Source organism: Eretmochelys imbricata, chromosome 2 (genome assembly GCF_965152235.1).
Source record: "Eretmochelys imbricata isolate rEreImb1 chromosome 2, rEreImb1.hap1, whole genome shotgun sequence".
NCBI lineage: Eukaryota > Metazoa > Chordata > Testudines > Cheloniidae > Eretmochelys > Eretmochelys imbricata.
Genome location: NC_135573.1, coordinates 228,862,417 through 228,875,120, shown reverse-complemented (window position 1 = coordinate 228,875,120; position 12,704 = coordinate 228,862,417). Strand labels below are relative to the sequence as shown.

At 44.4% G+C, this 12,704-nt stretch overlaps 1 protein-coding gene across 1 annotated transcript in view; it reads left to right on the top strand.

The window, feature by feature from the left end:
* CUBN (cubilin) overlaps window positions 1-12,704 on the top strand; it is a 219,163-nt gene that overhangs the window by 103,591 nt on the left and 102,868 nt on the right. Inside the window, exons 30-31 of the mRNA XM_077809433.1 lie at window positions 6,758-6,932; window positions 10,193-10,374. Coding sequence (XP_077665559.1) covers window positions 6,758-6,932; window positions 10,193-10,374 — 357 coding nt within the window. The remainder of the gene's footprint in view (window positions 1-6,757; window positions 6,933-10,192; window positions 10,375-12,704) is intronic.

Below are 12,704 nucleotides of genomic sequence, written 5' to 3'. Positions count from 1 at the left end.
TGTCTTTTTGTAACTTAAGGTTTTGCCTAGAGGGATTCTCTATGTTTTGAATCTGATTACCCTGTAAGGTATTTACCATCCTGATTTTACAGAGGTGATTCTTTTACCTTTTCTGTCATTAAAATTCTTCTTCTAAGAACGTGATTGATTTTTCATTGTTCTTAAGATCCAAGGGTTTGGCTCTGTGTCCACCTGTACCAGTTGGTGAGGATTATTATCAAGCCTTCCCCAGGAAAGGGGGAGTAGGGCTTGGGGGATATTTTGGGGAAAGACGTCTCCAAGTGATCTCTTTCCCTGTTCTTTGTTTAAAACGCTTGGTGGTGGCGGCATACTGTTCAAGGCCAAGGCAAAGTTTGTACCTTGGGGAAGTTTTTAACCTAAGCTGGTAAGAATAAGCTTAGGGGGTCTTTCATGCAGGTCCCCACATCTGTACCCTAGAGTTCAGAGTGGGGAAGGAACCTTGACAGCATACAAAGCTCCAAGCCTCATCCACAGAGTAAAGCTCCCCTCTGCCATGCGAAAGCCACTTCTTCGGAGTGCAAGAAACTGTAGATGACATTGCGTTTGCTGTTAGAAATCCCCTTTGAAATCAGGCATTTCCAACACATGCATTCTAGAAAAAAATAAACTGCACTTTCCAGTGCTTCAGAAATGGTCCCACATCATGTCAATACTGGCCATTGTGATCGTTCTTCAGACTTCTCATGATGTGAGGGCTTCTGTCAAAGAAACAGAGTTCAGTTGCCTTTTAAAATGCTGCACGGACCATGTCTTGAAAGGAAGTCATTTCCTGACGTGCTACAGTAAAACAAAAATGACACTTAGCCAGGGCATTTTCTTGGCTTTTGATGGGGGTGTTTTTACATTTTAAAATAATTGAAGAAATCCCTGTTGGGCAATAATGGAAGTGTTTAAAATTAACCTTGAAAACACATACACAGAAAAATTATGTTTCCATTGTTAGTTATTTAATGTCCTATTTATCATCCATTAGCATTTTGTAAACTTCAGAGGGGAATTTTGTGCTGCCATAACAAGATAGGACTGTGGATTGGAAATGAAAGGATTTTGCCAATGTATCCTTTCCTTTTACTTAAAAATAGAGAGACAGGTTGATTACATCTTAATATCACAAAGAACTTTGTCTCTCCATCAAAGCCTATTCCCCTCTTACCAAGCAGTCAGTCTAAACAGGGACCAGTTTTATTCTCAGAAATCTGTGTCATGATGATAGCTGGCCACATAAAAACAGCCTCTCTCGTAACTCGGGAATGCTGACTTGATTGTAACAATAAATGGAGCTAACAGGGCAGAAGCAAAAGATAAAAACAGACTAAAACCACCAGCTTTATTGAGATGCCCAGCACCCCAATTAAAAAAAAAAACACGTTATCTCTAAATCAAGTGCTCTATTCAGATTACTTTATTTTGTATTTATGTTTTTGCAGCTCAGACATACTGTAGTTCTGCATGAACCACACCCTGGAATTCTTTCCATCCTTTCTCCCCTTTTTTGTTTTAGACATTCATGTGGTAACTATTGGTTTTCTCCTCTGTAGCCAAAAGTAACATTTTATTGCTTTTTGTCATGGAAACACTCTGGCTTGTTTTTGCTGCAGCCCTTTTGAAAGTATCTGATCAGTTGAACTGGCACAAAGGAGAAAAGAAAATCCACTCCTGACTGTAATAAAGCAACAATTGCTTGGCTCTGACTAGTCTTTTTGATTTTGAAACTGTACAGAAGACAAATGTGAAACAGGCCAACAACATAAAAGGAAACAACAAATTCAGTTTCCACTAACGTTTTCTCCCCTCTGCCCTTTTGGTTTGATGGTCTCAGCAATAAGTAAAAAGAAAAGGAGTACTTGTGGCACCTTAGAGACTAAGTAATTTATTTGAGCACAAGCTTTCGTGAGCTACAGCTCACTTCATCAAATAAATGTGTTAGTCTCTAAGGTGCCACAAGTACTCCTTTTCTTTTTGCGAATACAGACTAACACGGCTGCTACTCTGAAACTCAGCAATAAGTATAACTCTTCAAGATGGGCCAAATTCATTTCACCCTGGGTGTAACACCACAGAAATCAGGGGATTTTATGTCAAGGTTGAATTTGGTCCACAGCATGAAGTGTGTCCTCAGGAAAGTGGGAATACTTTGCGGGCAAGTCTACATTACAGCCCTACATCTGTGCAGCTGCGCCACTGTAGCATGTCTGGTGAAGACGCACTATGCCAACGGCAGAGCGCTCTCCCATCCGCATAATTACTCCACCTTGGTGAGTAGTGGAAGCTGTGTTGGTGGGGGGAGAGCATCTCCCACTGACATAGCGCCAGTGTGTACGGTGCGAAACTTGCATCACTTTGTGGGGGGAGAGCTTTTTCACACCTCTGAGCAACGCAAGTTAGATCGACTTTGGCTGTAGTGTAGACCTCCCTGAGAATATCTTAGAGACATATGCATTATTTTCTTTAGATTTCAGTGATTTAGGGGTTGGAGTTTTTTTGGCCAAATATTGTTACCAGACAGGTTTAGACGATTTAGAACAGGGGTTCTCAACCATTTATCTTTCTAAGGCCCTCCCCCTGCATGCTGTAGGACATCACAGCCCACCCGTGCCACAACAACTGATTTTCTGCATATAAAAGCCAGGGTCAGCATTAGGGGGTAGCAAACAGGGCAGTTGTTGGGGCCCCATGCTACAGGGAGCCCCATGAAGCTAAGCTGCTCAGGCTTTGGCTTCAGCCCCAGGTGGTGGAGTTCAGGGCCTCGGGCTTCAGACCCATGCAGTGCGGCTTCGGCTTTCTGTCATGGGCCCCAGTAAGTCTGACGCTGGCCCTGCTTGATGGACCCCCTGAAACCTGCTTGACCCCTGGTTGAGAACCACTGATTTAGAATATGTTTGTGGCTACACACTGTGCTAGAGCTCTGAGTCCGGGGCGGGACCACAAGCAAGAAAAAAACAGATCACATTGTGAACAGACTTTGTTCTGACAGTTGCAGGAGTTGTTAGCCCCCTCAGACATCCGCATAGTGAGGTTTCACTGCTGAAAAGGAGCTTCAAACACAGACACATGCTTCTTCCCAGGACTGTTGCTGCTTCATTATGAAGCCCACATTTGAACAGCAATTTCATTCATTCTGATTTCTCAAGAATGTCTTTAGATAATTGGTGACAGAGGAGCCATTATAGATTCAAATCATGCTGCTTCTCTCTGGAAGCAAAAAATGTGCTCCCATCCAAAATTAAAACAAACATTCAGGCAATTAGGCTTGTGAAATCAGCCACTGAAAACAAAGACAGAAACCTCTTGATGTTCTGTAGAGTCTGTAATAGTTAAAAACTTATTTGTTACTCCCTAGAGGGACTGAAGGTGCAGAGTAGGAGGTGCTGCTTTGTCCTTTCTACTGAATGTTTTCACTGGCAAAAGGCCAAGTTGTTGTCTCCCCGCGCCTGCCCCCCGCCCCATGTCCCTAAGAGCAGGGCTGGGTGGGGCATCCCATTGTGGTAGGGCACAATGAAGCAAAATATGTAGAGCAGCCTTGCATTTAGCCCTGGCGTTTAGGGGGTGGAGGCATTGGTTCAGGATTCTAAAAGACTTGAGTTGAACTTTGGCCTCGAGCTTAGACAGCACATGAACCATTTCCGAGGCTCAAAATGTCAGAGGGAGTCTGTTAACAGATTGTATTTGCTGCTGTCTGCAACTATTTTCAGAAGAGACCAGAAGTGGCAATGGCACATGGAAAGTTGGTTCTTGTGGTATTCCCATCCCAAAACCTGAAGGTGAATTCACAGGGCTTTTCTGAACCTTTTGAAGTTCACCAGATTATTAAAACACTGGGACAGATTCAGCCTGGGTTTCTACTTGTGTCTCTTACCAGAATTCTAAGCACAGGGCCCTGATGGTAGAAAGCCTGCTGGAGTTTGTTGCTACAATTTATCATCTTCTAATGTAGCGTTAGGGGCCAGAACAACTACAGATTGGATTGGCACTGGTTGAGAATGGGCACAGACATTTGTTGAACAACTGGGGAAATTGTTGTAAACTGCAGGGGTGTGAATAGTGCTTATTTAGTGGGTGGAGCAGGACCTTGTCTGGTGATTGGGGTTTGGGTTGCCATCTGTCCAGTTTTCACCCGGACAGTCTGGGTTTCAGCTTGTGGGTCCAGGTACCATTTGACAAGGCCTGATGTCCGGTTTGTTTGTTTTTTTTCTCATCTGTGGAAACCACTCGCCGCCAATTTGAATTTAACTCACTGAGAGATGTTTACCAGCGAATGATCACCACCCTTGTGAGGACGGGTAGAGAGCCCAGCCAGTCACAGCCTGCAGCCCTCCCTTCTCCGTCCACTCCCAACCACCCAACTGGAGAAAGTTCTGAAAGTTTCTCAGACTGAAGTTTGGGGGGGCGTGGGAACTGGGCAGGTGTGGAACAAATGTGTGTGTGTGTGTGTGCTCCCCTCTTCTTCTCTCTTGGGTGGGTGTGCTGCAAAAAGGGGAGTGTCTGTTTCACTTCCTTACGCACTCCCACTGTGTTTGCAGATGAGTGGGACCTTCTTCTTAGGTACTAGTGCAAATGAGGGGAGTGCCTCTCCCAGTCTGGGCATCCATGTAAATGTAGGGAGGAATCCTCCCTTTCATCCCAGCTGTATGTGCAAAAGTGGGAGCGCCCTTCCCCTGCTCCCCAGAATGGGTGTGCTGATGAAGCAAACCTCCCACTGCGTGTGTGTGTGCACGCATGTGCGTGTGTAAAAATAGAGAAGTTCAAATGCGTGTCTGTAAATGAAGATCCCACATGTGTATGCAAACTGTGCTTATTACCCCTAGGATGTGTACCTCAGAGATGGCAACCTTATGGCAGTAGGAGGGAGAGGATCGAGCTAAGGGGCAGAGCCTTGGGGGGTCGGGGAAGAGGTAGAGCAGGAGTGGAGCCTCAACAGGAAGAGGCAAAGCAGGGGTGGGGCCCCAGAGATCAGGTTACCAGCCATTAGAAAAGTGGCAACCCTAGTTGGGATGGCAGTTTGGAGTAGTGGCAAATGTAGATTCAGGAGTTTACCAGGCCGTGGGTAAAGCTGAAATTAGGGTTGAGAAGCCAAGCCAAAGGTCAGAACCAGAGTCAGGATCAGGAGTAGGCAGGGAGTCAAAGATTAGATTAGGAGTCAAGGCTGGACTGGAACAAGACTGGAGCAAGGACTTGAGCCAGGCCACAGAGGGACAGGAACAAGGACTGGAAGCAGGAGCAGGGCAAATGCAACTGCAGTCATGATACTCATTGAGCAGCTGCTGCGATGCTTCTGCAAAATTCAGGTAGCAGGCCGCAGGCTCCTCTGCCCAGTCAGGAAGCACCCATTTGGAGAAGGGTCATAGTGCCCAGCTGGGCCTGCTGGATTGCCTAGCAACCATGCTGAGAGCCTGCTGTGCTCCCGACAACAGTAATCCGGTATATCCTCTCAGCAGCCTCCACCCTTGGGCCCCTACTTAGGCATCTACGTCCAACTGACTTTCAGTGGGGCTTACGTGGGGGACTTTCAGTGGGGCTTAGAAAATTTTACCCAGCATCTGCCCTTCCTGCAGCTGCAAGAAGCCATGCTAATGAAGGGAGGGCAAGTCTGGCCCACCAATTACAAATAGGCCCAAACCAAACCCCAGATCCAAACTTTGGAGAATTTGAAGAAGAATTACATAGTTCCACTCTATTCTGACTACACAATTCAAGAATCATTTGTTAAAGTGTGGAACGGTGGTGGTGGTAATGGTGGTGGGCTTGATGGCCTTTCAGTATGATACTATCTGAGAATCATGACAGATAGATTTTGGTGAGATTAACTCTGTTAAATAAGAAGCAATAACACGCAAATGCCTGTGTTTTGCATTCTGTGGAGATGAGAATTTTTAACAGTACCAGGAATACCTTTGTCTGTAAAGAGTTTTAGAAAGACTTCATCTTACTTCCTTGATCAAGGCCCAGTAGCTTTGATTCAGCCAATTAAGTCAATGGAATTACAGAGTGAGGTACCATCAACCTGAGCAAAGATGGCAGAATCTGGCCTAAAACTAAGAAGTCAGTCCAAACACCCCGAATGAGGACAACTAATCAGCATATGTTTCAGGGAAGAGATACAGGCTGTATCCACAAGAACAAGAAAAGCACATGTTTTTGTCCTCACAAAAACAATGTTCTAATTGCATATAGATATAGTTTGGAGGGGATGGTGTGGGGGGGAAAGAGGGCTTAAGTTCCAGAAGAAGACTCTTACTTAATGCATGGACCATGTGAAAGTTCATCTAAAATCTTGAACTCACTCACAGATGGTGGCTCAAGGTTTTAGTGCCTCTGACAGACATCAGATGAACTTTCAGAGGATGGTACATTGACCATGCAGGAGAAGAGAACCCAGTTGTGAGGTCAATGTGTGAATAACCCTGTTGGTTTTGGCTATCACTCCTTAATATCCTTTGAACAACTTCTGTTCATATTATAAACACACTGAATATGGGTAGTTCTGAAATGTTATCTTTTTCATGGCTGATCGGTTTGAGCATACTGCAACAGTGAGTGTGTTTTTTAACATTTGAAGTCATGGTCAATAATTTTAGGGCCTTGGTTTTTGAGTTAATTTTGAATGTTCATAATATAATATTTCCCAAATACTGCACGTAGTAAGGAAAGCCATCTGCACCGTTGATTGTGATTTACTCGGTTATGGTGAACTGTCTCTTTAAAAGGCTTTTACCTCCAATTTTTCTTCTATTTCCAGATCTATGGTGGACCTGATTTTCTGTCTCCTAGGTTGGCCCAATTGTGTGTTTCAAGACCAGCACAGAACCCCCTCAGAGTCTCCAGCACTGGCAATGCCATGGCAATCCGATTCAAGACAGATAGAAATAGGAATGGGAGGGGGTTCAATGCCACTTGGCAAGAAACACCAGGAGGTGAGTTTGTGGGGACCATTGCTGATGAAAACTGACAAAGTCCAGTAAGAAGCGGGGATGAGTGAACTTGTTTTGCATTCATTTTTAACCATTTCATATATTGCAGGTTTGAAAGTTTGACTTGAACCAAAACGTTACTGGATTTGCATTTCATTTAGGAGAAACTGTGAAAAGTGGATAGGGGAAGACAGACAAATTCTAATGGGAAAATAAATGCAGTAAATAAGCTGTATGTAGTATAAGCACTTGCTGCAGCGTGGTCTTGTGTGGGATTCTTCTATCCATAACTAATCTGAAAGGCTCCCGTATAGCTAGACAAAAATGTTTTTTTTGTTTTTTTTTTAAATTCAGTGGCTCTTTTGGTTTTAAATTACAAAGTGAAGAAAGATCTGAGAACTCAAACTAGTTTTGAGAACCTTGTGAACTCCAAAAATATTTGGAGTGATTAGTAAAACCTTAACTCTGTAGGGTTCACCCATCCCTCATGCAATTATTTGTTCAAAGCCTCACCGGTAATCAGTGAAGCAAGAGGCTTTCAAATGACAGCAGGCAAATGCCATAGGGGACACTGAAATACACGACAGTGCTTTTCCAAACAGTACAGAAAATCTTTTTTAAAGGCCCTACGTTCAGAATGTTGAAAAGCATGTTGGAGGATTATTTACAAGCATATGTTTAGATGCTGGTTGCCAGCACCAATTTTCCAAAAAATTGTTGGACCCTCTGATTTACCAGAAAGTATTTGGGAACACTGAATTGCAGCTGAATTGCAGGAAATGAAAAAAAAAACCAACAGTTTCAAAATGACTTTGTTGTTAAACTTAAATCCTATATTTTGCAAAAGTCACTGGCAGCTCTGCTTGTCCCTCTCCATTTGTTTTTCCTCTGTGTATTGCCCTTTAGACTGCAACATACAAATGAAGGAAACTGGAAAGGGACTAGAGCCCTAAAAAAAGAATCCAAACCATAAAAAAAGAAATCTCTCCGTTTTGTGTATTTCCTTTCACAAAGTACATGATTTCTGTATATGGCTTTGCTGCAACTGACACTTACTTTCAGAAAGGAGGTTCTGGAAGAGACTGGCAATCCAATAAGTCATGGGGTTATTGTGCACCTAAGTAGTCGACTATTCAGTAATAAACTGATGACGGTTGGCCTGCTATGCCAACCTCTGCATCCCATTGTATGGGCTCCAGAGCCCCCTTCCCCTCACACTGTCATGACAAGCTTAGCTACATTCTGTACCCTTTGAAATGAAAAATGCCTGGCTAACGTGCTCGGCCTCGGTAATAAAAGTGAAGACCAAAGTTTTCAAACTTGGATGCCTAAAATTAGGTACCTAAATCCAGAGATGCTTCCCCAATAGTGTGAAGTCCATGTGGGTGCACAGGGCTTCTGAAAGCCAGCTCGCTTGCAGTATTTAGATGCTGAAATGGGTATTTAAGTACCCAACTTTAGACACCCAAGTTTTAGGTTTCAGTTCATATATCTCCCATGTGTCCATCATAGAATGGGCCCCGTAGTTGTTGTTCAGATATATCTGCATTATTCTGTGAAATATAAAATTTCCCTTCCCTAGCCTCCTTCATAGATTCACATTGTTAGACTTGGCATACCTCTGGTTCTGTGTGGTGTCCTGCTCTGGGTGAATTATTGGAAGAGGAAGAAATCAAAATGCATTCATGGAGCACCCACATAACTGCAAGGGGACTACTGCCTCAAGGATGTGCATGGCACCCTCCAGTTCTTTTCTGCGGGCTGGGACCCAGGAGCTGAGCTGACTTGATTCTATTAGATTATTTTCCTTCTCAGATTTAAAGAACCATTTTTACAAATGTATTAGTTCTTCGGTCATGTGTAAATATAATTTATGCAAACAAACTTCAGCAGATGGATCACCTGTCAAATAGTCACTGCAAGTACTCTGTATTCACAATTCAAGCTCTGTGACCGCCCACAAAGTTATTTAGGATTGTTTCTGTTACTAGATTGGATAACGAGACTGGAATGAACTACAGTACTGCTGCCTCCACCCAAAACAAATTTCCTTAAATTAATCTTGGCTTGGGAGATAAGGGTCTGAGATTTGCTTTCCATGAACGCTGACACGAAGAAAACTGCATCTAAGTCTGCTCATGAGGGCACAAACACCATCAAAGTGAAAGCTTATTTAGACGTCAAAATGTTTGGGTGAAATTTGGGTCTATGCAGAGAGTCAATGCAAGGCCTGTGTCCCACTTTCATCCTGTCTAAGGCCATGTCTGCAGTACAACTGTTGCAGCTGTGCCGCCATAGTGTAGACCAGTGGTTCTTAAACTTTCTTTCGTGGACCACTCGAAAATTGCTGAGGGTCTCGACAGACCACTTAATGATCTTTCCTAATGTTGTTTGTACCATTAGCTAACTAGTGAAAGCACTTTAGATAAAAGCGCTATATAAAAAAAATTAACTTTTTTGTTCTACAAATAAAAGCATCAGAGTGGTAGCCGTGTTAGTCTGGATCTGTAAAAGTGGCAAAGAGTCCCATGGCACCTTATAGACTAACAGATGTAGTGGAGCACACGCTTTCGTGGGTGAATACCCACTTCGTCAGATGCACGTAGCACAGAACTCATATTTTAATATCAGTAGTCTTACCTTTCTAAATAGATGGATGTGCCCTCTCTCCCCCACCACTGCAGCCTCCAAGCTGGGGCTGGGAAGGAGGGCCATCTCTCCCCAGCAGCCACAGCCCTGGAGCTGGGGAAAGTCACCTCTTTCTCTGGCCGCTGCACATCCAAAATTCCCCCCAACCCCTCTTCTCACCTCCCCCTCCCACCTACCCCCTATTCTCCCCAAGGCCACCACTTCGCCTTACATGTCCCAAATGTCGGGACTGTCCCTATAAAATCCTATCTATGGAGGAGAGATGAGAATCAAGGTTGTTATGTTTTCAGAAATGCTTTTCTCACCCCCTACTTAAATTACTCCTAATCTTTGATCCAAATCCAACCATTGGATTTCCCTCATAGGTACAGGTGTTGTATAGTTGTCCATTATGAAAGTTTTACACTTTCTACTTTGACCAGACCAGTGCCAGATGGCTGAGACAGGATACTGGGCCAGATGAAGTATTGGTCAGATGCAATTTAGTGATTTCTGAATCCTTAACAGAAAAATAAGAAACTCAAGGAATTTAACTGTTAAGGTGAAAAGTCAGCTAAATTCCTGCTAAGGATAAATGAGGTTTTTTTGATAAATGTTGATTACTCCCTTTCCAGGTTGTGGAGGAGTTTTCCAAGCTTCCAGTGGTGAAATCCATTCTCCAAACTACCCTCAACCTTACAATGACAACACTGATTGTGCTTGGGTTATCCAAGTTGACCACGGCCACCGTGTTTTACTGAACTTCACGGATTTTGACATTGGACTTCGCCAATCATGTGACTACAACAATGTCGCTGTAAGTAACAATGGATGTTTCAAAAGTTTCCTTAACAAGTCTTGGGGAAACATTTGCAAAAGAGGAAATTTACTATACAATCTAGGCTGCAGTTGGTTTCAGGATATTTGCCATGCAATTATGTTCTGCATTTATTCATTTAAGAGCTAACCCTCAAATTTAAAACTATATTAAATCTGTGACCCAGCTCTCTTTGCTCCACCAGTAATGACATTCTCCCATAAGCTACCAATTACACATGGAACATGCTTCCCTGGCATCCCAGAGCACCTTTAGAGAGACATGGTGCACCTGTATTATGGTGCTGCATCCTCCCCCAGCATCCTTAGGGGCTGTGTGTGCCCGACAAGTGCATGGAGTGAGCATTCCCTGCACAGACAGGAATGTGACTATGATTTGCCCTTTCATGGGGTAGGCTATGACATAAGCTCATTGCATACTCGGAGACACGTTGGTCACCCATATAATGGCATGACCAGATAGAATTTGTTACAGAGTTGTAGAGAGATGTCTCCATGGGCAAAAATAATTCTGGCTTATTATTATTTTTATGTGCCATGTCATGGGATTCACTTACCACTAGTGGACACCTCCTCCTGGCAACTCTAGGGATTAGCTCTGGCCAGCCATTGTACCCTCCTCCAGCAGCATCTCTCCTGTTGTCCTCTCACACCCTCTGCAACTCAGGATATTCCCTCTTCGTGACTTGGCCCTCCAGCCAGGTCACTATACACATTTCCCTCTTCCAGGGTATCAAAGTCCCATTGTACAAAATGGCAGTCTTCCCTTCACTGCTCTGACTGTACCACTCCTCCGACTGTACCACTCCTCCAGCGGCTGGGAGGGGAATCCAAGCCTGCTCTCTACTCCAGGTTCCAGTCCAGAGACCCTATCTACCAGAGACCCTAAAATCATGGAGCAGGTCCTCAAAGAATCAATCTTGAAGTACTTGCATGAGAGGAAAGTGATCAGGAACAGCCAGCATGGATTCACCAAGGGAAGGTCATGCCTGACTAATCTAATCGCCTTTTATGATGAGATTACTGGTTCTGTGGATGAAGGGAAAGCAGTGGATGTATTGTTTCTTGACTTCAGCAAAGCTTTTGACACGGTCTCCCACAGTATTCTTGTCAGCAAGTTAAGGAAGTATGGGCTGGATGAATGCACTATAAGGTGGGTAGAAAGCTGGCTAGATTGTCGGGCTCAACGGGTAGTGATCAATGGCTCCATGTCTAGTTGGCAGCCGGTATCAAGTGGAGTGCCCCAAGGGTCGGTCCTGGGGCCGGTTTTGTTCAATATCTTCATAAATGATCTGGAGGATGGTGTGGATTGCACTCTCAGCAAATTTGCGGACGATACTAAACTGGGAGGAGTGGTAGATACGCTGGAGGGGAGGGATAGGATACAGAAGGACCTAGACAAATTGGAGGATTGGGCCAAAAGAAATCTGATGAGGTTCAATAAGGATAAGTGCAGGGTCCTGCACTTAGGATGGAAGAATCCAATGCACCGCTACAGACTAGGGACCGAATGGCTAGGCAGCAGTTCTGCGGAAAAGGACCTAGGGGTGACAGTGGACGAGAAGCTGGATATGAGTCAGCAGTGTGCCCTTGTTGCCAAGAAGGCCAATGGCATTTTGGGATGTATAAGTAGGGGCATAGCGAGCAGATCGAGGGACGTGATCGTTCCCCTCTATTCGACATTGGTGAGGCCTCATCTGGAGTACTGTGTCCAGTTTTGGGCCCCACACTACAAGAAGGATGTGGATAAATTGGAGAGAGTCCAGCGAAGGGCAACAAAGATGATTAGAGGTCTAGAACACATGACTTATGAGGAGAGGCTGAGGGAGCTGGGATTGTTTAGTCTGCAGAAGAGAAGAATGAGGGGGGATTTGATAGCTGCTTTCAACTACCTGAAAGGGGGTTCCAAAGAGGATGGCTCTAGACTGTTCTCAATGGTAGCAGATGACAGAACGAGGAGTAATGGTCTCAAGTTGCAGTGGGGGAGGTTTAGATTGGATATTAGGAAAAACTTTTTCACCAAGAGGGTGGTGAAACACTGGAATGCGTTACCTAGGGAGGTGGTAGAATCTCCTTCCTTAGAGGTTTTTAAGGTCAGGCTTGACAAAGCCCTGGCTGGGATGATTTAACTGGGAATTGGTCCTGCTTCGAGCAGGGGGTTGGACTAGATGACCTTCAGGGGTCCCTTCCAACCCTGATATTCTATGATTCTATGATCTCTAGCAACAGTGGCCTGCTCACTCCCAGACCATGTTGCTCTTCCCCTGGACTACTTCCAAGTTGGCAGTTCTACCTCTTGGCTCCCCCCAT